We start from the raw sequence: 25420 nt of genomic DNA on the forward strand, positions 1-25420 counted from the left end.
TTTTTTTTTTGATATGTAATGTACTTTAAATTTTGTATTTTATTTTATTTTTTTGTTTTTATTAATTCAATGTTTTATAAATTAAAATGTTTTAAACTTTATTTTAATTTTTTAACTTTATTTAAATCCGATAAACTCTATTTTATTTGCTTTAACTTTATTTTAATTTTTTAGGGATTAAATCCAACTAATTTTTTTAAATTAATTTTATGTGTTTATTTTTGGTAATTTTATGTTAACTTTATTTTAGTTAACGATATGTGTGTATGTATGTAAGTTAAAGTTGTTTTTCCACAAAAATGTTCATCAAAAACGACCTCAGTCAAACTCAATAAAATTGCTATATATAAAACTTTTTAATTCGATTCTACTTTTTTAATCTACTTATTTATACAAAATTTGAATAACGGTTACTTTTTTAATACGTTTTTTATATTTGTATTTTTTAAGTTTTAACGGACTTCAAAAAAGGAGGAGGTTATCAATTCGTCGGAATGTTTTTTTATGTATGTTACCGCATACCTTTCGACCACGTTAAAAGAATTCTTTTTTTAAAGGAAGGTGGTCCCATACTAATTTGGTTTAGATCCGATCATTGACTCATGAAGAAATTAACGGAATTCTTAAATTTTATATGAGAACTGAAGTCGGTTTTGTTTTTATTTGTTTAAAAATTGCTTGTTTAAATTGCTTTTAATTTATTCTTTTTTTTTCTAAGTGTTTTAAATTTTATTCAAATATGCCTTTAGTTCATTTTTTAATTAGTATTTTTTTTATTATTATTATTTTTTATTATTATTATTTATTATTATTATTATTATTTTTATTTTTTTCTTTTTATTTTTTACTTTTTTTGATATATTTTAGTCCTTTTTATGTAAGAATTGGTTATGTTTTTACTTATTTTTTTTTTATTTTTTTTTTTATTTCCTGCGTGTAATCTTCATTCGTTCGTAAAATAAATTGCTAAGTAAATTAAATTGTTGTACCTAATACCTAAACATGGTGGCCATGCCAAAGTCCGATATTTTGATATTATCATGTTCGTCTAGTAGTAAATTTTCCGGCTTCAAGTCACGATGCGCTATACCATGCTGATGTAGGTATTGTACGCCGGAGAGCAGTTGGAGGAAGTATCTTTGCGCTTCGTGTTGTGGCATGCCGACATCGGGTTCTGAAATAAAAACAAAAAAAAAACAAAAATTTAGATTTCTGTTGATTTTTGAAATCAATGAATGCATACAAAAGAGTTAATTACTTGCAACCTATTAAAATAGTGTAGAGCGTAGAGCTTTAGACTACAAACAAATAATTGTGTTGATCTTGATGCCGTGGGATCATAGCATAGCAAGACAAGACAACGACAGCCTTTGCGTTATAATAATAAGGTGAGATGGTATCCAAACCTGCAAGGTCTGAAGGAGTTTGCGGCCTACTGCGTACAACGGACTCGAATTATACATATAACTCTTTGTAGATATTTCAATCACTTTAATTCGGTTGGTATCGAATGAAAGGTATTTGAGAAAGATTTAGTACACTAGGCTTGTACCTGAAACCCAAGTATTAAATTACTTGTAGGGATTTTATTTTGGCGCCTAAAACCGCATCAGATCTTAGCGAATACGTTTAACGCCAAGATTTATGTAGCAACCACATGCTATATAACACTGCATACCCAAAACTAGAAAAAAAAATCTGATTAAAAGTTTGAAATTTTTGGGCGATTTCGGTAAAAATTTGTTGAATTTTTATAATTTTTGTACAAAGTTTGAAAGGCGGATATGGTGCGTTTTATATAATGCGCTAGACTTTTATAAAAAAATATTAAACATCGAATAAACAAAAGTAATATAGCCAAAACTGGTCGAAATAAAAAGTTTCTATTATTTCTTCAACCACTGCATGTATGTACATACGGTGGTATCGGTCATATCAATAGCACCACCATTCCAAATACAGTTTATTCTCTAACAAAACTCATATAAGCCCAAGTTTACAATTTTTAAAAGACTACAAAAAAACGCGGGTGGCTATTGACATGACCGACAATGTATATTCAAAAAACTGCATGGAAAGGTGCATTCCATCGCTTTATTCGCAGACGGTTACCTCAGCAGCATTCTATAGATTTTATTTAGATTCAGCTGAATCAAATTCATTCTTACCGCTTATTCACACAGATTAATTTCCAGGCAACTTATCCTCAAGCCGCAGCAGCGTGCGTGTAATATTGTGTTTGGCCAAGTAGGCGCCCATATTTTCCAAATACATGTATAACATAAAAGATAATGCCAACAAATTAATGACACACGCCGCAATTGCCAAAAATCTTGGCACATGATTTAACAGCAATATTTGTAAGAGTGCGCCGATTTTTCGAACGGTACGCGCTTTCAAATTACGCAACGAGGTAAGCAGCTCCAAAGGCATTTTGTAAAGCCGTACACGCGCGCGAAAAAAAATTGTAATAATTTTGGTAGCTATGTAAATGTCGTTCGAGCATTNTGCGCGCGAAAAAAAAAATTGTAATAATTTTGGTAGCTATGTAAATGTCGTTCGAGCATTACACGGCATATACAACACTTTTCCACTCTCTTAGAACACGTTTTGCTTGCACATTGTAGACACAACGAATAAATCACTAAGATCCCANTACACGGCATATACAACACTTTTCCACTCTCTTAGAACACGTTTTGCTTGCACATTGTAGACACAACGAATAAATCACTAAGATCCCAGATTTATTATGAACGTCTTCGAATGACTTTCACCGAGCCACTGCCGACGCAAGACGTAGAGTAGAGGGAAAGACGACGTTGTCAGAGGAAAAATTAGCAGGTAGTTTAGCTCCTGGGTGGAACTCACACATCCATATTATTACAAGTGTTAAAACAATAGTTGAAGGATGATTTGCAACTTCCAGAGCACAGCTGAAAATTTACAACACTGCAAAGACAGGCCTTAGGGGCAGGATAAAGTAACTGTGTGATTGTGTAATGGAAATTTAGAGCGAGCGAGCGGTGTGTAAGGGAAAAATAGCTATATGTACATACATAGTAATTTAAAAATTCGAAAATGTGAGTCTGTGCTACAACAACTATTGGCGACAAATTACCAGGTAGGCAAGTCTAACAACATTGTTGTAGTTGAGCGGAGATGTGTGGTGGTACCGTCGTACGTAGAGCACAGGTAAAAGGATATTTAGGGGATAAATCAGTAGTAAATGTAGTGAAGCAGATGTGGCAAAGCAGATAAATCATTAAGAAGCAATGAGATGCATAACTAAGATTACATCCGAATAAGTAACCCAGTGAGCACAGTGAGTTTACGTATACATACATACATTCAAGCAGGTTCTGCAATTCACTTCCGTGTAAATTTTAACCAAAGCCCATTTGAATTCATATTGCAAGGGGTTGAAATTCGGAAATTGCGTGAATATTTTTGTTCTTACGACGAATATCAGAAGGGTTGCGAACATTATTTTGCGTTTCGATTACATACGTTTATGTATATCGATTTAAATTTTTTGCAGCTTTGGCAAATTATTTTGCTTGTATCTTAAGACAGACCGCAAGTTAAAGGACCAGACAGACACATTTCCGAAGAGAGTAGAAAATTGATTCGATTCTTCCGAGAGATGTATTTTTTGGAGCGAACGCACAAGGAAAGGACGTTGTGCCATCTTCAGTGACAGTGAACAAAAAATGCCATTGTTTTTAAAACTAATTTTCGCAACTGACTGACGGAAATTCGCTCCCAAATACAGGAATAAAATATCTATAACAAAATACATCGATAACCTTAAAAAGTTGATACCGATAAATACTTGATAGAAATAACAAAGTTGATGGCGAGAGCAAAATCAGTAATGATAAAAAATCAATAACTATAACAAATCGCATACCAATAAAAAAACCTATTAAAATGGCAAAATCGACAATGATAACAAAATCGATGACAATAACAAAATCGATAATAATTACATAATCGGCCAGATTTGCAAAATAGACAAGAATTACAAAATAGACAACAGCTACGAAATCGATAACAATTGCAAAATCGATAATAATTACAAAATGTATAGCAATTATAAAATCGATAACGAAACGAAATCGGTAACGATAACAAAATTGGTAACAATAAAAAAATCAATAACGATAACAAAATCGGTAATAATGACAAAATCTATAACGACAAGAAAATTGGTAAGTAGATATTCGCCGGCGTTGGAGCACCGTTTAAATAGAAAAATGTCTTGTGATGATGCTAGTAAGACTCTTATTACAGATCTTTCGAATTTAGTGGGGTCTTCCATGCTTTTCCCGCCTAAGCGCGTCCATTATGACCCAGAGACGGCACAATCATCACGTTTGGATCATCATACTCTATTCGTAACGGCGACGGTGTATTCAATTTTCCGCATAGGTTCCCTAAACGGAGGTTGTGTAGTGTTATTAGTCTCGTTTATATCTACCTCCGAGCTATATCTGACCATCTCATCAGCTGCTTTATGTATGTATGTATTTGTTTCAAGAGCATACAAATTCTCCCATACATTATTGGATTTCTACAGCTACAATTTTTGGTCAGATATTAAAGTGGGACGTTCCTGTTACGCAGACCCGACTGTCCTAGGAACGTTCATCAGTTACCTCGCTGCCCTTGAGATCATCGTGTTCCGAGAACCCAGCAAAGAGTGAGAAAGCTGGATGACCCACTAACGCCAGCACTGACCATTTCTTTCGACACCGCTTGCCTATTGAAGATAGGGGCTTTTCTGCAACAAAGCTATTTAGTAGAAGGCTACGAGGCGCTGCAGTCAATTTGGAGGCCAGAATACTGACTGACCTGCAGGCACTCTCGAGTAGAGGACAGCGCTTATTTATTCTTCTACTATTTTTGAATCATCATCTACAACTCGTTAGCTTCAATCCTTCCCTGACCAGGCTTTGAGCAACCGGTCCTAAGAGGTTTTCCTTGTACTGTAGTAGGAGCTGGCTTTTAAATGAACTTTGATTTCAATAAGCCAGCTTCTTATTATTCTCCATCGATTATTTTGGAAAAAGTTAAATCTTTCATTCGTCCCATTAAATGCCAAAGGAAGAGAAAGGAAAGTAAGAAAGTATTCTTCTGCACTGAAGGTATTGGTCAAACCTCCAACTACTTAGCTCGGTAATGCAAGTCTCAACCAAATTATGTTGAAAAACGTAACGAACTTGTTTTACTTTCGGTGCGCATTAGTTTTGTGGACCTCTGCATTTCGAGATTTAACTTTACACAAAACTCCAAGGTATTCCCCCAACTGACGGCTCTCTGACTCTGATAGGATACACGACATGTGCCTTTGCAAGGATTAGGTAAGATGCTTTCGGCAGCGATATGTTGAGAGACGAACACCTGAGGTCTTTAACGCCCAAGAATCTGCTCCGACTTATTCGTAGATCGTTTAGATTTAAAACGGATTAAAAGGGAATGCGAAAAGAGTACAATGGACGGCATATAGTCTACGCCAGACGTTGGTAGAGCCGAGTAAAAGCACCTTGACCTAACTTATCGCTTCTTCCAACTTGACCTAAACTATCAAAGTTCGAGGTTGAGAGATTTAAATAGATCTCAATACCCATAGATTACGAGATGTCAATTGTTTATGGGTATCAGCGAATGCGGAATGTGTGCTTATGTAACATATAACAAATTTACATTTCAAATCTCTGCTTGGGTAAAATAATTGAATTGGCTCACCTAGAAGATGACGCTGCATTATGATGTGTGTATGTATGTACATATGTATGTATATAGGGTTCATACTTTAGCTTATGGGTTGGTTCAGCTTGTTACGGCAACAGCAAGTGAATTACCAAAAGGATACATACATACATACCTATAGTATATATGTATGTGTGTGCCGCATGTGACTGCTTGGCCATTAGTATTTCAAATGTGAATACATATATTCATAGCCAAGCCAAGAAAACAGAATTATTCAATAGAGTGAACGTTGAAATTGAAGAAAAAATAAGCAGCTAATGGGATAACCGACGCTAACAAAGAAAAGTCGAGTAGGATGGAAGGTAAAAAAGGGTAAGAATACTGGTTGCCAATGCAACGCACATACAGAAGAGATGTGATACACATATGTACATACATACAATGTATGTACGTATGCATGCATGCAAAGGACTTTTTAACGAGTGTATTTATAGCCACAATCTCAATACGTTGATTTACCTGTAGAACAGACCAAAACAGCGAACGTTACGTTTGACTACTTATACGTACGTAATGATACATATGTGTGTATGTGCGTACTTTAAAATATGTAGTTAGTAGGTAGCAGAAGTAGAAACAGCCGAGTGTACTCACAGCGAACTCATAGCGTAGAAGAAATGCATCTTTAAGTGCACTTACGAATAAAAGTAAGGGGAATATGTGTACGAGCATATATATGCATGTACATATGTATATGGATATGTGTAGGAGGCTGCGATATACGACTGCGGTATGGTGGTGGTGTTGGTGCCACTGACTCTGATGACTTTGTTCGTTGGCCGGCCGGTTGCTGGTGGTTGATGGTTGTTGAATTGAAAATGTTCTTCATCATCAACATATAAACATTAAAATCATACAAACACACGCCCATACAAGAACTTGCACTTATACATGTATGTATGTACACATGCAAACGTATACAAAGTAACATTTGCTAAGGATGCTTCAAAGGGCAAATAGAGCGGTAGAAAAGGCGGCAAGCCCGGCAGGCAGGTAAGCAGGTAAAACTATATTCACTCGTATGAATACGATACATATACATACAATGAGCATGCACATACCATGTACATATGTATGTATGTATGTACATTAGGACGGTCCACAAATACTCACGAGGAGCAATTTTACCGCTGCCACCACCAGAGTTGAAGAATATCGAATATTTTTATTTATTTTGAAATCGGTAAATATTTAACCGTTCCGGTGTACAGTGGCGCTAACGCGAAATTTCCTAATCAAAAAGGAATACAGCTCAAAATTGTTACATAATAAAAACTAATTGAATGCAATTACAAATAAGAAAAATATGCACAAGAAAAATTTGAAAAGTTATAAAGAAATGTTCACCAAAATTTTTTTTTTTTTTTCATTTTTAGAACAATTTTATATTCGCAGTTTTATAGCCCATTAAATGTTAGTATAATAAAATGCAGGTTCCAAGTGACTAGGAAATCTCCTTGATATATTTCATATATTTTTTTGCTGACGGTGTTAGGCATTTTCTTCCATAAATCACATAAAATATTTTATTAAAAATCAATAATTTTTCATAAAAAAACGGCCTCGAGGTCAATAAAAATTGTTTAATTAAAAATCAATGCAATTTCTTAACTACTTGAAACTTGCACTTTATTGCTATAAAAATGCAAACAAATTTTTATTTAACTAAAAAAATTTTTTTTTTTTTAATTTTTTAAAACATTTCAAATTTTTTCTTGTGCGATTTTTTCCATTTAGCGGAACCCTATAATTGTTTTTAAATAGTTTTCATTACGCAGCATTCACTAACAGGAACAGGAGTATTGAGTTGTTCAAAACTGCTACTTTCTCATCACTTCGTACTAAATAACTTTATATAAAAAGATAAAAATTATAAAAGTAGCTCCTTGAACATCTTAAGAATTTGATTATCTTTCAAATACAAAAACAAATTGAAAATCCGTCACGAATTGTGAGCTGTAGAACTTTGTGAATAGCACATTTCGCGTTTGCGTGCGTAACGTGGTTACGTATACAGAAATGAACAAATTTTTGTAAATAGCATATGAGACTATCGGTTAAGAGAAAGAAGTTAGTAAAATTTTAAAGTTAAATATGCATCATAAATTAATTATTTGAAGATTTCTAAACGGAGATATTTTTATTAGATCAAAAAAATGTATTTTTAACGATTTATAGCAATTTTCAAAAAAAAAAATAATAATTTTTCCGATATGAAAAATATGGAAGTCTTCAAAGCGCCTGTGCACGGTTAAAAGTTAACCGATTTTAAACCTAAATATTTCCGATATTTTTCAATTCTGTGTCTGAGATTTTTTTTTTTTTACCACCCTAATGTACATTCATATGTATGTGCTTTGCAGAAAATCTGCGCTTGAATACAGAGTCAATGGTATTTGTAGACACACATACACGTACAAATCCGTAATGTAGTATGCACTTGAATGCTGATCGTTGAGAAAGTCATTCACACGAACGACCACCATAAAATGAGCGTTAAAGTTGAGTATAAAAAAAAAAAAACAAAAAAGAAAAATCAAAAACGAAAACGTGTAGGGGTGCATAGCAACAGTTGCAGTTATACATTGAGGCAATATGTACAAGCCCATACGTGTTGTATGTATATAGTTTGTGGCATGCAACAGCAGAATTTAAGGCGGTCAAAAGTAAAGGTATTTGTATGGAATGTGCCCTTGTATTTATACATTATGGGCTTTAAGTTGAGACATGCTTCAAACTGCACCTTAAATCATTGCTTTTATATCGTTGCTGATGCAATCTCAAGTAATGGAAGTGTGCTAAAGTAACCACACATGCACTGGTTTTTGCACTCATCGACCTACGTCGTGTGAATTTGCGGTCTTTACTAGTAGCCGAGTTTCAAATTTTATATGCATAAACGTGCGCCACGACGACACTAATATTTCCCCGCCGTAAAATTTCTAAACTTAATTAATCTCTCCAATTTTATATGGATGACTAAAATTGAGAATAAAAAAAATTTTTCATTTTGGACTATTTCATTAAGACAAGAGGTTGCGCTGTAAATCCACAGACAATCTAGAGGAACAACTCTAAAATCACTTAAAAAACTTTAATGCCGAATTTTCACTAGGCATGTGGCCAAGTGGAAACTAATTTAAAGAAAATTTTTCTTAACGTAATGACACAGGTATTTTTAATGGCCAACTTTGTCATTAAATCACAAGAATGTGTCCTGAAGTCTCGTCATCTTCAAGGCAGAGGCGAAGGTATAATTTAGGCAGGTCTTCTTAAGTGAAGCCTTTCCAAAAGACTTACCAAATAAGTGCATGCCTTATAGAAGGGTATTTAATTTTAATTTTATATGAACTTTGAAAAAATAAAATAAAGTGTTAATTAAGGAAACAGTTTTAGAAGAACTCCTCCAAAAGAACTTCTTAAGTACGTCCTACAAATGTCCTTCTACGGGTAGCGAAATCAAAGACTTTCAATTTGTGCAACTACATTCGAAAAATAAAGGAAAAAGGAATGCCGAGTGGAAGGCCTCTGGACTCTCTGGAAGGAGTTTTAGCTCCTGAAATTATCTACCCTTAAAAAACTTAAGTTACAGCTAACTATTATCCCTAGGAGATTTTTAGTGGAACATTTTTATAGATTTTTTATCTTACCAAAGTGACTCGATGATGAGGAAAGAGTGAAGATTCGCCATAATGACTACTGTAGAAGTAAAAAGCGAAGAAAGGTTATCGCTGTAGGGAGTATTCTGCATTTGCGAGAAGAGAACGGTTTAGAGAAAATGTTTAGAAAATAATTCTAGATTGATGTTGTTGTTGTCACAATGGCATAAAATGGTTCCGCAAACGTTGCTGAAGTGGCAGTTCTTGGTCAGGTATATGCACATTTGGGTCGTTCTGACTGTTCTGGCAACGGAATTGAATTTGACGCCGTTTACACTGGAAACCACGAAACAAGACAGAAAAAAGACTGGCTTATACGAAAAAATAACGCAATTTTGATAAAGATTAAAAAAAATTTAGGTTGACTACTACAAACTTCGTCGAAATGACGGCATTTTGAATCAAGAGAACACACTTGTTATTTGTCAAAAAACATAATGAGGGGGTATATTCAGTACCATAACATAACGCTGGGTTGAGCGATTTTAAAGAAATCAATTTTATTTGGGATTCGATTTGCTAATCAATTCAGAAATAAAATGCATTTGCGATTTGCTCCGCGAATCTCCGCTGAACTCATCTTGAGTTCAAGTGAGGTGATGTGTGTTGAATTGAGGTAAAGTGAGTAGACGTGAGGTGAGTTGAATTGAGATGAAGTGAGTTGAGGTGAAGTGAAGTCAATTGAGGTGAGTTGAGGTGATATGAGTTTGAGGTGAGTTAGATTGAGTTTGGGGGGAGTTAAATTGAGTCGGGGCAAGTTGAGTTGGAAAAGTAAATTCTGTTGCTTCATATAAACTTGTTCACCACATACTAAATACCTAAATTTTCATATGCCTAAGCGTATAATCCGTAATTTGCTTACAACCTCAAATTTTGATTAAAATTTTTATGTTTTACGTTTTATGACTTTTATATGCACTCACATATATTTACATGTAATGTAAACATTTCTTCATGCCTGTGTGTAACATGAACTCTACATCTACAAGATTTATGTACATACATACGTGTATATAAAATGTGTATGTACGATTAAATTGCCACTCAACTAACAAACTTATGACTAAACATAATCTTTCCTGTGTAGATATTAAATTTCTATAGCAAACTTTGCAGAGCATGCCTTTAGGCGCACAAACTTTTAGAAAGTGTGCGACTGAAAATTTACGATTCAACAAATAAGTTATAGCTTTCATTGAACAAGTTCAGTTACACATGCAAACATATACATACATTAACAAAATATTACACATAAGATCGAGGACTAACAAAAAAAAAAGAAGTTTTGCATTTAAGGGAAGAAATCAAAAAATGAAAATTCAAGTAAATAAGTGCGCCTAAAAGTATGGACATAAAAAATTTACAAGTAAAACATAAAATTTATAATGAACATAAAATGTTTATGAAAAATAAACAGCTATAAAATAAATTAATAGCGAAATTCATGGAAAGTATGTTTTGGTAAAAAAAAACATTGGCAGGAGGTTTGGTCAAAATATTAAGTAACACTTCATTAGTAAGAAATTTTGAATATAAACTTGGGTAATTGGGTTGTCCATCTTGGAAGCGCTAGTTTGTGCATATGTATGTATGTATGTGTATGTACATTAGGGTGGCCCTTAAAAAAATCAAATGAACAATTTTTTTCAGTCCTACCCCCTCAATCGGTAATACCACGGTCACAGATGTCATATATAAATTTTGGACTCGATTGGAGTTGGCTAAGGCGTGCCGAAAAGGGATCACAGGCCAGATGCCTCTATGGACTAAAAAAATTATTATTTTTTAATTAATACCCAAAATCGATACTACTAAAGTCGAGGATATCACATCGGAACCAAAATTTACATGTAATATCGTCGACTATAGTAGCAGCGACGTAAGGGTCGGGAAATCTAATGTAAAAATTTGCTTCCTACATTTAAGGACCACCCTAATGTATATAGGGGGTTCGAATTTTCGATTTTTTTCGAAGAGTAGAAGTAGAAAGATCACCGGACAACTCAAATTGGAATGAAAAATTAAGATGTGACATACATACAAACATATGTATGTACAACTACGCTGCGAAGTGCATGTAAATCCTTGTGTAATATAGCACATACATATGCACATATATTAAAGCCTAAAATTTGCTTCGAAACATGCAATTATAAATGGTCCTATGCACAATGTGATGCATGTACAACAACAACAGGCATGCCTACATACAAACCTATATACATACATATGTACTTCCATACTTACTAAAACGTTACTACATATCTTATCCTCGAGCCAATATCGACGACTATTGCTGCCTACAAGAATATTTACCTAATAGGTAATACTAGCGCTATGTTCATATTGTATGTAAGTATGTAATCGGTTAGTATTTGTGTAATATACCTTCCAGCTATGTGTTCATGAACATTCTCATTCAAACTCAATCAATGTGGCAAGGTACACTTATTTATGCCGCAAGGGACTAAGGAAGGAAGTTGCAATTCTCCTACGAATGTACAAAATTTATGGCTCAAAGTGAATTACATATCTACGTACATATATTTTCATACCTACATACAAATACACAATACATGCGTAGACAGTGGATGAAGAATGTCAGATTGTAAACTAATTTTGTGTAAAATGCATTACAAACAAGTATGTAAGTGCGTATGAAGCAGGCAACTCAATAGACTGGTGATTGGCAGGCATGTAGTAAATATTTAGTTGAAAAGTGAACCATATCACAGATGACACAAATTTTAATAAAATCAAGGATTATATTAACGGGTGATTTTTTTGAGGTTAGGATTTTCATGCATTAGTATTTGACAGATCACGTGGGATTTCAGACATGGTGTCAAAGAGAAAGATGCTCAGTATGCTTTGAAATTTCATCATGAATAGACTTACTAACGAGCAACGCTNTCCGCGAATCTCCGCTGAACTCATCTTGAGTTCAAGTGAGGTGATGTGTGTTGAATTGAGGTAAAGTGAGTAGACGTGAGGTGAGTTGAATTGAGATGAAGTGAGTTGAGGTGAAGTGAAGTCAATTGAGGTGAGTTGAGGTGATATGAGTTTGAGGTGAGTTAGATTGAGTTTGGGGGGAGTTAAATTGAGTCGGGGCAAGTTGAGTTGGAAAAGTAAATTCTGTTGCTTCATATAAACTTGTTCACCACATACTAAATACCTAAATTTTCATATGCCTAAGCGTATAATCCGTAATTTGCTTACAACCTCAAATTTTGATTAAAATTTTTATGTTTTACGTTTTATGACTTTTATATGCACTCACATATATTTACATGTAATGTAAACATTTCTTCATGTCTGTGTGTACTCATGAACTCTACATCTACAAGATTTATGTACATACATACGTGTATATAAAATGTGTATGTACGATTAAATTGCCACTCAACTAACAAACTTATGACTAAACATAATCTTTCCTGTGTAGATACTAAATTTCTATAGCAAACTTTGCAGAGCATGCCTTTAGGCGCACAAACTTTTAGAAAGTGTGCGACTGAAAATTTACGATTCAACAAATAAGTTATAGCTTTCATTGAACAAGTTCAGTTACACATGCAAACATATACATACATTAACAAAATATGTGTATAAGATCGAGAACTAACAAAAAAAAAAGAAGTTTTGCATTTAAGGGAAGAAATCAATAAATATAAAGGAAGAAAGAAAAAAAAAAGAAAAATGAAAATTCAAGTAAATAAGTGCGCCTAAAAGTATGGACATAAAAAATTTACAAGTAAAACATAAAATTTATAAAGAACATAAAATGTTTATGAAAAATAAACAGCTATAAAATAAATTAATAGCGAAATTCATGGAAAGAATGTTTTGATAAAAAAATTCATTAGTAAGAAATTTTGAATATAAACTTAAATTGGGTTGAACACACGTTCAATTGGCCCATTAGGGTGGCCCTTAAAAAAATCAAATGAACGATTTTTTCAAACTTATCCCCTCAATCAGTAATACCACGGCCACAGATGTCATATATAAATTTTGGACTCGATTGGAGTCGATTAAGGCGTGCCGAAAAGGGGTCAAAGGCCAGATGCCCCTATGGACTAAAAAAATTTATATTTTTTAATTAATACCCAAAATCGATACTACTAAAGTCGAGGATATCACATCGGAACCAAAATTTACATGTAATATCGTCGACTATAGTAGCATCGACGTAGGGGTCGGGAAATCTAATGTAAAAATTTGCTTCCTACATTTAAGGACCACCCTAATGTATATAGGGGGTTCGAATTTTCGATTTTTTTCGAAGAGTAGAAGTAGAAAGATCACCGGACAACTCAAATTGGAATGAAAAATAAAGATGTGACATACATACAAACATATGTATGTACAACTACGCTGCGAAGTGCATGTAAATCCTTGTGTAATATAGCACATACATATGCACATATATTAAAGCCTAAAATTTGCTTCGAAACATGCAATTATAAATGGTCCTATGCACAATGTGATGCATGTACAACAACAACACGCATGCCTACATACAAACCTATATACATACGTATGTACTTCCATACTTACTAAAACGTTACTACATATCTTATCCTCGAGCCAATATCGACGACTATTGCTGCCTACAAGAATATTTACCTAATAGGTAATACTAGCGCTATGTTCATATTGTATGTAAGTATGTAATCGGTTAGTATTTGTGTAATATACCTTCCAGCTATGTGTTCATGAACATTCTCATTCAAACTCAATCAATGTGGCAAGGTACACTTATTTATGCCGCAAGGGACTAAGGAAGGAAGTTGCAATTCTCCTACGAATGTACAAAATTTATGGCTCAAAGTGAATTACATATCTACGTACATATATTTTCATACCTACATACAAATACACAATACATGCGTAGACAGTGGATGAAGAATGTCAGATTGTAAACTAATTTTGTGTAAAATGCATTACAAACAAGTATGTAAGTGCGTATGAAGCAGGCAACTCAATAGACTGGTGATTGGCAGGCATGTAGTAAATATTTAGTTGAAAAGTGAACCATATCACAGATGACACAAATTTTAATAAAATCAAGGATTATATTATTACGGATAAGGGGATTATGAGTAGTCGCAAATTCTCTGTACATACTTTATCGATTGTTGGTGAAAGTGAATTGCATCTATGCAAAGCTTTAGTTTGGTTGTAATCATCTGAAATCTTTTTCCTAAACTCACTCTTAAACAATTTCGTAAAGATCTTTAATAGTTAGGTACATTTGAATTTGCTGCTGAGCGTAGAGCACACCTAGGACCGATGAAGAGCCCATTGGGATACCACACGGATCCACAAGCTCTTCGGCTTTTTAAACCAGTTCGTGAAGTCTATGAACATAATCAACAGTCTTTCTCTCTTTGTCCGCACAGTGCAAGGCGATGGCAGAGTAAATACTTGATTGGTTCATGCTCTTCTTCATCCCAGTAGCTCCTGCAGAAGTCGTTAGACTATAGCAAAAATAAATATTCACCATGCACCTTCGGTTAGCAAGAATTTGCAAGACAATTTCGGGCAAAAAAAAAAATTTCTCGAACTAAGGGATCGCCTTTCTACATTTTTCGTCATATTTATATCTAGATCTCAGCTCTAATCACCCTAACGTGCCACCCTAATGTCAGTAGGAAGTGTTTTAGGTTTTGTAAAAGTTTTCAAAATTGTCTTTCAAAAATAAATACTATAGGTTCAGAGTGTACGGCGAACTTTTTTTTTTGTTTGGTGTAAGGTGGTACGGTCTAATGTACATATGTATGCGTGATAGACGTAGTACCAGAGCTGAAATCGTAGTAAATCTGCGCTTTTAGATTATGTTAAGTTGGACGCCCTGCTCTTGTCAACAGTTTGCTCGATTTACTGAGTCACAGAGAAGAAGATTTCTTTAAAATCCTAGACCTACATGTCCTTAAATCAACCCGCTATTTTGACGAATCCAGAAAGTCTCCTCAACGACAGGGTGCCTAAGGTGCCCAGCTACTCGTAGAAATAGTTTCCCAAGAAACTATAAGGAAGTCTTTACAATGGGACTTGATGTCAGCCACCTCCTACCAAACCAAAAAAAGTTAAATTCAGCAAACATCAACAGGGGTTTCATCAAACACTGAAAACATTCGAGATACATAGCACTCAATGTGTAATAAGATTATTACAGATTTTAAAGAAAATTACACTTATGACTACATAAGTTTATCTTGATGTTATTCCAGTAAACACGCGATAGCAAATGACTTTGGTGCATGCTAAAAAAATAGAATCTTTTCAAATTGTTTGATTAAAAAAAATTAAACAAGAAGTATTAAAAACATGTTTTAGTATACATAGCTATAAAATAAATCCTNGTTCGAAATACATAGCACTCAATGTGTAATAAAGTTATTACAGATTTTAAAGAAAATTACACTTATGACTACATAAGTTTATCTTGATGTTATTCCAGTAAACACGCGATAGCAGATGACTTTGGTACATGCTAAAAAAATAGAATCTACTCAAATTGTAGATAATAATAATAATAAGTAATAAGAAGTATTAAAAACATGTTTTAGTATACATAGCTATAAAATAAATCCTCAAGTTTAAGCCTTTTCTACTTGTTTATAAGAAATTTTGCTATACAATTTAAAAGCAGTAAACATCAAACTGCATGCGGTGAATGACTGCCTTCCTCCCTCCTTTCGCTCCCTGGCAAACATTAGATAGTGCAATTTCACTCACAGTTGTACATGTTTTTTTTTTTTTTTTGTAATAATCTCCTTCTCCTTGACGCCAGCTAACTATAAAACTACTCATCATAGCTAACAAACCGCGCACTGTTTTCAACAATAGGACGCTGATGAATGCACATCAGGATATTGCAACACCCGCACAAATGTGCCTCATGCACGTCATTACCGTAAATAATCATAAAAATAAGCCTACACACACACATACATTTGTGTGTAAAACAAAACAACAATAGTGGCCAGCTATGTAGTACATCAAGCAATTCATTCCCAATCCCAATGCCAATCTGGAAGCCCAATCTCTCAACCCAATCTCTTGGCCGTAAACAATATGCNGCACACACACATACATTTGTGTGTATAAAACAAAACAACAATAGTGGCCAGCTATGTAGTACATCAAGCAATTCATTCCCAATCCCAATGCCAATCTGGAAGCCCAATCTCTCAACCCAATCTCTTGGCCGTAAACAATATGCAACATCAGAAGTATGGCAAAAGGCAATGCGCTTCTAATGCATACCGCTACCAGGATAATATGGCATCGTGGCATTGGTTAGTGGCCACGAGTCGTCATTGCAATGGATACTTGCTTGCTGCTGCAACGCCTTTTCCTACCTACACATGTATGTATGAATGTATGTATGTATGTATGTGTGTGTGTGTGTGCCATCATCTACCAACGTCCTCTTAATTTGCATTTATGCACTATCATTAATTTGTGTGCTAAGCAATGAAAAAAAGTAGCAAAGTATTATAAAATAACTAGCAATAAACACATAAACACACTTACAACTAATAATAAAAAAGGGAAATGTGGAGAAAACAACGAGCAGCAGTTGGAAAAACTCATCTAATGGCTGATTACTAGTGCGCTCATATGCACATACATATGTATGTAGTACGAGTTATGTTTAAATTTAGTATCAAGAACTTAAATGTATGTACCTACATATGTACATTAGGGTGCATCACCTACATACAAAAAAAAACTGTTACTGTTTTTTCATCGGAGTTATAAAATTGATTATATTTTAAGACCTCCGCCCAAAAAATGAGCAGGGCCGAATTGAAAATGCATACTTCCGACGACCATCGAGCTTTTTATACATAAATAAAATTATTAAAAAAAAAAAAATTTATTCTCAAAAAAATCACCTCAGACGATAGAAGAGTTTAAGCTTAAAACGTCTTCACAAAAATGTTTAACAATCACAAGGAATCAAAAGAATGAGACGTTTGGAAGTATTTTCCAACAGGTTCAGCTCACGTAATATTTTTTAATATTTTCTCCCCCGATATATTTTGGTGGGAGTTTTAAAATATAATAAATTTTATAATTATGGTGGAAACCGCAACTTTTTTTTTTTGGCGAGGCACCCTAATGTACATTCATATATTTATAAATATTCATTATTTAAGTATCATAAAAAATGCACGGGAGCTATTTCCGTTTGAGTGAAACAACAGTAAAAAGTAATTATTCTTTAATAATTACAAATAGATTAAAATGCTGAATCCATTGAAGAAAAACGTTGGTAAAATAAAAAGCAATTTAAAATTAAATTCCTGCGGGAAATGAATGGAAAGACCACGAGGTTTTAGATTTATGTTGCAAGACATATTATCGAATATGAAGGGACCGGACCTTGACCTGTGCATCGCTTGATTAACTCTAACCAGGGGTTAGAAACCACATTATTTTTTATTTACTATGAAGAGTGTCTGCTAAAACGCATCATGATGGTTTCTTTCATACACTTCACCACTTCTTTTTTAAAGCTGCAATAATGATTTAATTTTAAAAAAGGAGACAGAAAGACAGTTAGGTATCAATATTCAGAGTTTTCACTAGAGGTTGTCTGCACAAACACACTGCTTGTAGTAGTCAACCACATCAAACTTTAGGCTAGCCTAATCGAACTCAAGCTTTACTTTTCCATCTAAATTCAAACCTAAAATACAATAGAGCCTTATCAGTGTGGCTTCAGACCTGACAAATCCACCATAGATCAGGTATTTACAATACGCCAAATCTTGGAAAAGACCCGCGAGAAAAGGATCGACACTCACCACCTATTTGTCGACTTTAAAGCCGCTTTCGACAGCACTAAAAGGAGTTGCCTATACCCAGCTATGTCTGAATTTGGTATCCCCGCGAAACTAATACGGCTGTGTAAAATGACGTTGAGCAATAGATACCACCAGCTCCGTCAGAATTGGGGCAGACCTCTCCGAGCCGTTCGCCACCAAACGGGGTTTTCTGCTAGGGCGACTCCCTTTCATGTGACTTCTTTAATCTGATGTTGGTGAAGACAATAAGAGCTGCAGAACTCAACCGCTCAGGAACAATTTACTACAAGAGCGTGCAATTGTTGGCTTACGCCGATGACATCGACATCATCGGTAAAAAGAACCGCGAAGTCTGTTCTGCCTTTTCCCCCAAGTTAGATAATGAAGCAAGTGAATGGGTCTAGGGGTAAACGAGGACAAGACGAATTTCGTTTACTTGGGAGCCAGCATTAACACCGATAATAATGTCAGCATGGAAATCCAACGCAGAATCGCTCTAGCCAACAAGTGCTACTTCGCACTGAGTAGGCAATACAGGAGTAAAGTCCCCTCTCGACGTACGAAAACCACACTCTACTCTATAAGTAGTCACTCATCATGCCCGTGCTAGTATATGGCGCAGAAGCATGGCCAATGACAACATCCGATGAGGCGGCATTTGGAGTATTCGAGAGAAAGATATTGCGGAAGATGTACGTGCCTTTACGCGTTGCCGACGGCGAGTACCGCAGACGATGGAACGATGAGCTGTATGAGCTTTACAACGACATGGACATAGTGCAGCGAATTAAAATACAGCGGCTCCGCTAGCTTGGCCATATCGTTCGAATGGAATGGAACTCCTTTATAGGAGTTCGCAAATGCCAGAACTGTGTGTCTTTTACTCTCAAAAATAAAAATAAACAATTGAGAGAAATGTCGATATGTGCAATATTTCCCTCGAGCCAAGTATACCCCAGTTTTAGCCACGCTCTTTCCCTTCCTATACTGACAAATACTTGCGGCTTTTGTAGCTCGAGTTGTATACATATGAGTAGTCCACTTGCAAAGTGCGCTATGTAAAATTTTTTCGATTTTTAGTTTTTGGTGGATTACGTACCAGTATTTAAAGTAGTGTCATGTCCACTAACAACACAGTGCAAAATCTTTTTATATTATGAAAAAATAGCATAAAATGTTAACTCTTCTTCCAAAAGTCGGTATCATACTTATTTATAAACTTTCAAAAGTTTCCATCTTCTGATGAACCTAGAAAACTGCTTTAGGTCGTATAGACTGTTAATGTTATCTTGTGTCATGGTATGTTGTGTTATAATTTTATAAGGCTCTTATTTATCCAACTTTTCAGGTAATAATAAAAAACATTCAATTTAAATGTTACTTGTTGTCGTAGTCGTTTTTTCAAATTTATGGCTTTCTATTATAAAATCACATAACGCTGTTTGCAACTGGACTACTCATATATCTTTCAGTATTCGAATATCAGAGATAATGACGGCGATCTCTTGGTTAAATAATGCTCCATGTCACACTCGATGGTACCTTTTGGATATGTTATTCAGCACTGGAATTCTAACAATAGCTAGGGTAAATTTTTTTCGCCAAGTTTCTCTAAATGGAAATCAGTGGGGGGCCTAAAAGTATACAACATGGAAAAGTAACAGATGCAATAGCTCTGATCCAGTACTCCATGAACTTACAGGATTTTACACGAACTTGCAGGAAGTTGCAGGAAAAATGTTCCCGTACTCTAAAATCCTCCAAAATCCTGTAAATGAGAGCGTCTTTTGGAGAGTTGTGTAGAGAATGAAGTTGCAAGATTTTACCCGAACTTTTTCTTCTGGTAAAATCATGGAAAGTGTCAAGCAGAGCTAATATGTAATCAGCCACATCTGACAGTATGAGGGGCATGTATGTAACTAGATGTTGCATGTTGTTATGCGGCCTTCTATTATTTTGGAGATTTTTGGCAATAAAGAGTAGCGATAACGATTTGGTATACCAGCTTGACTACACTAATATTAGAGGTGTGTAAAAATTATATTGCGTGGTGGTTAGAGGATACCTGTAAACATAAATAAGTATGTACATATCGTTTACCTTAATTCGCAAAGGCCTTAGCCAACACTTTTTTTTCGAAATTGCGTTTTTCACAGATGTTGGTAGGATGTATTAAATACAAATTTTAAGGTCTTAGTACCAAAAACAACGGAGTTACATGCTATTTTTTAAAAAGTCCTACCCGTTTTGTTGTTTAGGACCTTTGTGAATTAAGGTGACTATATGTATGTATTTTGGTTTTGGTTTTAAGTGTTAGATTAGGGTGTCTGCCACCGGATATTTCCGTCCCATTCCTAGCCAGCCCATCGACTGTGCAGTTACCCACAATACTTTAAACGTTGTTTTTTTTTTAAATTGAAAAAGAAAACCAAAATAAATACTCTGCCTGTCATTGTCCCACTCAACTTCATATTGACTCAAAAACTTTTGCAATCTCTGCACAATTCATTTATCCTAAATATATGTCCAAGTTTTTTGTTTGCGAAATTAAAACACTTCACGCTCTATCTCCGGAATTGTATGCAAACTACAAATTAATTGCACGACATTTACACGTTTTTTTTTTTTTTGATTACTCACCAATTCTATCAAACAATTCACCACCAGCTGCATATTCCAAAAACAAATACTCCACATCATCGTGTGAACGTTTGCCAAAATAACGTAGAATATGTTTATCCTGTAGTAGTTTCTGTATGCAAACTTCCTTGCGTACGGAGAGCATAGCATCCGGATGCTTCTTCAAATCGACCATTTTCATAGCAACAGCCTCGCCGGTTTGACGATTAATCAACAATTTTACTCTGCAAAAAAAACGAAGAAGAAAATGCAAAGAACAAAATAAATAAAAGAGCGGTGCAAGTAGAAGACAATGTGTAAAGGAAAAAATAATAATAAAAAAAAGAAATTTAAAAACTAAAGTCTACACTACTACACTGCTCCAAATGAAATAAATGCTGCACTACCTAGCACGTAGTGGTATACAGCACAATGTGGCAGAAGACTGGATAAGCGGAAGGATTGCTGCGAATGCTTAACTTGGAATAAACGGTTGTAGAGTCGTTTGGCAGTTGGCACGAATTGATACTACAACTATACATGTATGTTTGTATTTAGGTATACTCTCTACTAGAGGTCACTCGTCGTATCTTTCGCACTCGGGGTCGTAAAATAGTACCTACAACACTTTTGTCAATTGGGGTATTCTCTAAATCTTGCAATACCCTTGCATGGTGCACGTATTACACAGTTTGCAAAGTTTTCCCCATTGGAAAACCGTTTCTGCCGTGCAATCCTTGCACCGTGCAAGGGTTTTGCAAGACATAGAGAATAACCTTAACGTGTTTTTTTTTTTGTTTTTTGTATGAGCACTATTTTCATATTGTTTTTGTTGCATTTAACTATTGTTATTTGCGCGTGGGGGTTGTCAATGCAAACAACTTACATATATACTAAATAGCGAATTCCTTTACGAACAAAAGAGAGCAGAAAAAAGTTAATAGACTGTAGAGAAAGTGTAGTCAATTTGCGGCTAGAAAATTCCCAAATATGCATGAAATTGCAGAAAAAACAGCAAATTAGAACTTTAAACAATACAAATAGACATACAGACTTGTTTACATATGTATGTATCTATGTTAATATCCAGTAAAATGAGACTTGCCGAAATTGTTTCAGCAAACGAAAAATGAGTTTTGTAGCATTATTGCTGAGTGACATAGAAATTGTAGCGCATGCGCATAATTGTGCAAATTTTTCATGTTTTCGCAAAATGTATAAATATGAGTATATTATTTTTGCAAAAAAATATCGTAAAATTATAGTAAGCATACGTATTTATGTGAAGGTGTTCTCTTTTATATGTAAATAAAATTTTACTTGAAGATAACAAAAAATTAAAAACATTATTATTTTTTATCGTTTTATATCTAGGTACTCACTCGCCATAAGCGCCCTCGCCAAGTGTTTGCGCAAGTGTCCAACCTTCGACGAACTCGCGAGCGCTGCTGCCACCGCCATCACCATTGCTTTCCGGCTTTAGCGAGTCAACAGACAAAGGCATTATCGAGGCGGACATGTCGGTGGGTGGGTGGATGGTTCGTGTGCGTGCGTGTGTGTGTGTGTGTGTGTGTATGTGCTACCGGTCGTGTCTTCCTTGACTTCACAAAATTATGTCGCTTTGCAACACAAAGTTTTGCTATTTTTTTCCCCTACACAGTGCAATTGACTTCTTTGTTTGGCTTATGACTAACGTTGGTGTACACTGACTTATCTTTGTTGCTGCATATTTGTTGACAACGGCATGTCGTCTGGGTTCGCCGTCGCCGTTACTGCCGTTCCCGCTGTCGTGATGGTGATGGTTTTTACGCTAAAGTTAAAGATATTTTATTAGAATGATGTTTGTTGAAGAAATTGGTTTTCGTCGACTGCAACCAATATGTTACGTTGGGCATGCTGCTGATGGTTTTGTGTCGAGCAAAAGGGGGGAGAATGATAAAGTTTCGCTAACATTTTTACGACGCATTTGTTTTTAAATAAGAAGCTTAAATGCCCTTTGAAATAGAATTTAATCTTTGGCTATTAGTTTAATGTTGAACGTAAACCGAAATTAGTTTATGCAAAAAATATTTTAAATTTTCTGAGCTACGTGTAGCGATTATGTACATATGTACATCATAAGTTCCCACCACAGTCGAGTCTTCGTAACCGCAACGACCCAGATTCATATCTGGCCAAGGACTGCTACTCCAGCATTACCCCTCAAAACCCCTTTGCGGAATTTTCTTGTTTGGTCGCGCCTTTGAAGACAGACGCCTATGGACAGTATTTCCCAGTGAGTGAAATTGTCAAAACCTTTTTTTAAAGTCAAGGTTTTGCCACCTATTTTTCCTTTCTCACTGCCAACTGACTTTCATCAGGTGAGATAACATAGACATAGATATCTCTCAAAACGATTATGAGTTCTCCACTGCCAGATATATACAAATTTCTGTTGCGAAATCCATAGCCAAACTCTTCACCACGTGTATCAAGAAAATTAGACCAGAACTCGACGGGCATGCGGATGACGCAAAAATACCGCGCAGCCGATTGCCCAAAGATTTTGGAAGTCACGTTCAATAGCCTTTGCTCTTTCTCAGCCACTTGGAAACAAATTACCTACAAGGAAAAAAGCCCTCAAAGCGCAACAAGGTAGCACCTGGGAAGCCGATAAACAAACTAGGTTAGTAACTAAAAGACAATCGGCCCGTCGGTGGAAAAGGAAGAGACGACACGCAGTCTTCAAAGGTTTTAAAGGCACATCTACAAACGGCTGCAGGATACCATTTAATGTCGTCCGAGCATGACCTTGTCGACAGGAGACCAAATTCATGCGATTCAAGGAATTTTGCGTGTGATATCATCATGGAAACTATCCCAACAACACTCTGCTTTGTTAAATGGTAACTGCAGTGGAGAACGACAACATCGTGCTGGGTATTGACCGCTGTCCATTAACATTAAAGAAGCAAAGCTGTCGAGAGGCAGCCGATGCAACCTTAGACGGTTCCGTTCCGGTTGGTACCACATGCTTTATAACTACCTCTCTCTGGGCTAGAGCAGAAGTGGTGGCAAGCACCTTGCCAGCAATACAGCAAGAATAATAGACAGCGCCAATCTATGTTATCACCGCACTAGGCTCACCGAGCCAGAGGATGAAGAGGATACGGAATAGCAAAATCTTGAAATAGGAAACGTTTCACCGTAATAGGCCAAGCTCAGTTTGTTAAATAACATTGCCGAGGCACAAGCACAAATATTTTTTTGAGCTAATCTATAACGAACTTATAGGCGATTTAGACTGTTTTTGCTGATTTTGAAGTAATGTTCGTAAACTTGCATAACTCGAAGACGAGCAAATGACGAAAGTCAGTCCCTCCGTGTGATTGTTCCTTTTTGTTCGGTTTTTAAGTAAACGGGTACTCACTTCGATTTTGAAAGCGCAGAACTGAAAATAGAACAAAGAAAGAAATATTTATGAAAAATCATTACACGACAAGATTTTACTTATATATAAAACATGTACATATATAAATAAATAATAAATTTGGCAAAAGTTTAAATATAGCAATAACATATCGACCATTAAAATAACCTTCAAAAAATTTTTTTTTTTCCTGAAAAGAGAATGCACAAATTTTTAACCTATATTTTTNTTTGGCAAAAGTTTAAATATAGCAATAACATATCGACCATTAAAATAACCTTAAAAAAATTTTTTTTTTTTTCCTGAAAAGAGAATGCACAAATTTTTAACCTATATTTTTAGTGTGCAATAGTCGCATGAACCGAAATTTATAGAGCCTTAACCGCCAAAAAAACGTAAGCGCCATTTTTTTTAAATTTTCTTTTTGATGCAGAAATGCATCTACACACATGCCTTAGGAGCAATTCTGTACCAAAAATAAATTTTTGGAAAGCATGTCGCTTAGCCACGTTGTTTTGGCGGTTAGTGCTCAATGTATTGAAAATTTATTTTAAAAAATCTGCTGTTTTCTGGTCAAAACAAAAGGAAAACTTCTATTTCGTAGGACATTTTAAAGGACAATGTATTTGTTTCATACAACTAGACTATTTTTCTATTAATGCGCTATATATTCTGGTTCTGGGGATATTTGATTTTGTCCTAAAAAGATTCATTTTCCGCACTGAGGGTCTCACAAAAAAAAAACAGCTGTCGTTCAGAGACTGAGTAAAGACAGTCGAGGCTATTCAAAGAATCCAGTGCTTCATATTGGTATTAGTATAAGCACGAGATATGTATGTCTACCTATTCCTTTTGCGTAGGAAAAGCATAAATACCAAAATGCGCTAAATTTTTATTTACTGGATCTTTCCAACTTAACTCAGTAATCACCTGCTACGACCACAGTCGAGCAACGCATCGAATAATTTGTTTCGCTGATGCTGGCGACCGATGGAGTCATTATTGGCTTCATTTAATGCACTCATGTACATAAGAGCAAATCTTACCGAGTTGTTACATTTTTCGACAAAAACTCGTTTTTGGCACACTTATCTTACAAAGTGCATTATCTTCAAAAATTCAAAATTCTA

At 35.1% G+C, this 25420-nt stretch overlaps 1 protein-coding gene across 1 annotated transcript; it reads right to left on the bottom strand.

The window, feature by feature from the left end:
* Positions 1-912: 912 nt before the first annotated feature.
* LOC108374269 (serine/threonine-protein kinase grp-like) lies at positions 913-24316 on the bottom strand. Its single transcript, XM_017630250.1, has 4 exons — positions 24291-24316; positions 22264-22691; positions 20903-21126; positions 913-1174 (listed from the first exon to the last, which is right to left on the bottom strand). Exons 2-4 carry the CDS (start codon positions 22398-22400, stop codon positions 990-992), a joined length of 546 nt encoding a protein of 181 aa, XP_017485739.1. The 5' UTR covers positions 22401-22691; positions 24291-24316; the 3' UTR covers positions 913-989.
* Positions 24317-25420: the final 1104 nt, after the last annotated feature.

This window comes from Rhagoletis zephyria, unplaced genomic scaffold, assembly GCF_001687245.7.
Source record: "Rhagoletis zephyria isolate East Lansing unplaced genomic scaffold, Rhagoletis_zephyria_1.1 Rzeph_scaffold_07531, whole genome shotgun sequence".
NCBI lineage: Eukaryota > Metazoa > Arthropoda > Insecta > Diptera > Tephritidae > Rhagoletis > Rhagoletis zephyria.

Coding starts and splice junctions, on each gene's coding strand:
- LOC108374269 (XM_017630250.1), bottom strand. CDS start 22,400: ATGTCCGCCTCGATAATGCCTTTGTCTGTTGACTCGCTAAAGCCGGAA. Junction 21,127..22,263: donor GGCGAGGGCGCTTATGGCGA/GTGAGTACCTAG, acceptor TTTTTTTTGCAG/AGTAAAATTGTTGATTAATC. Junction 1,175..20,902: donor TGAATTGTTTGATAGAATTG/GTGAGTAATCAA, acceptor TTTTTATTTCAG/AACCCGATGTCGGCATGCCA.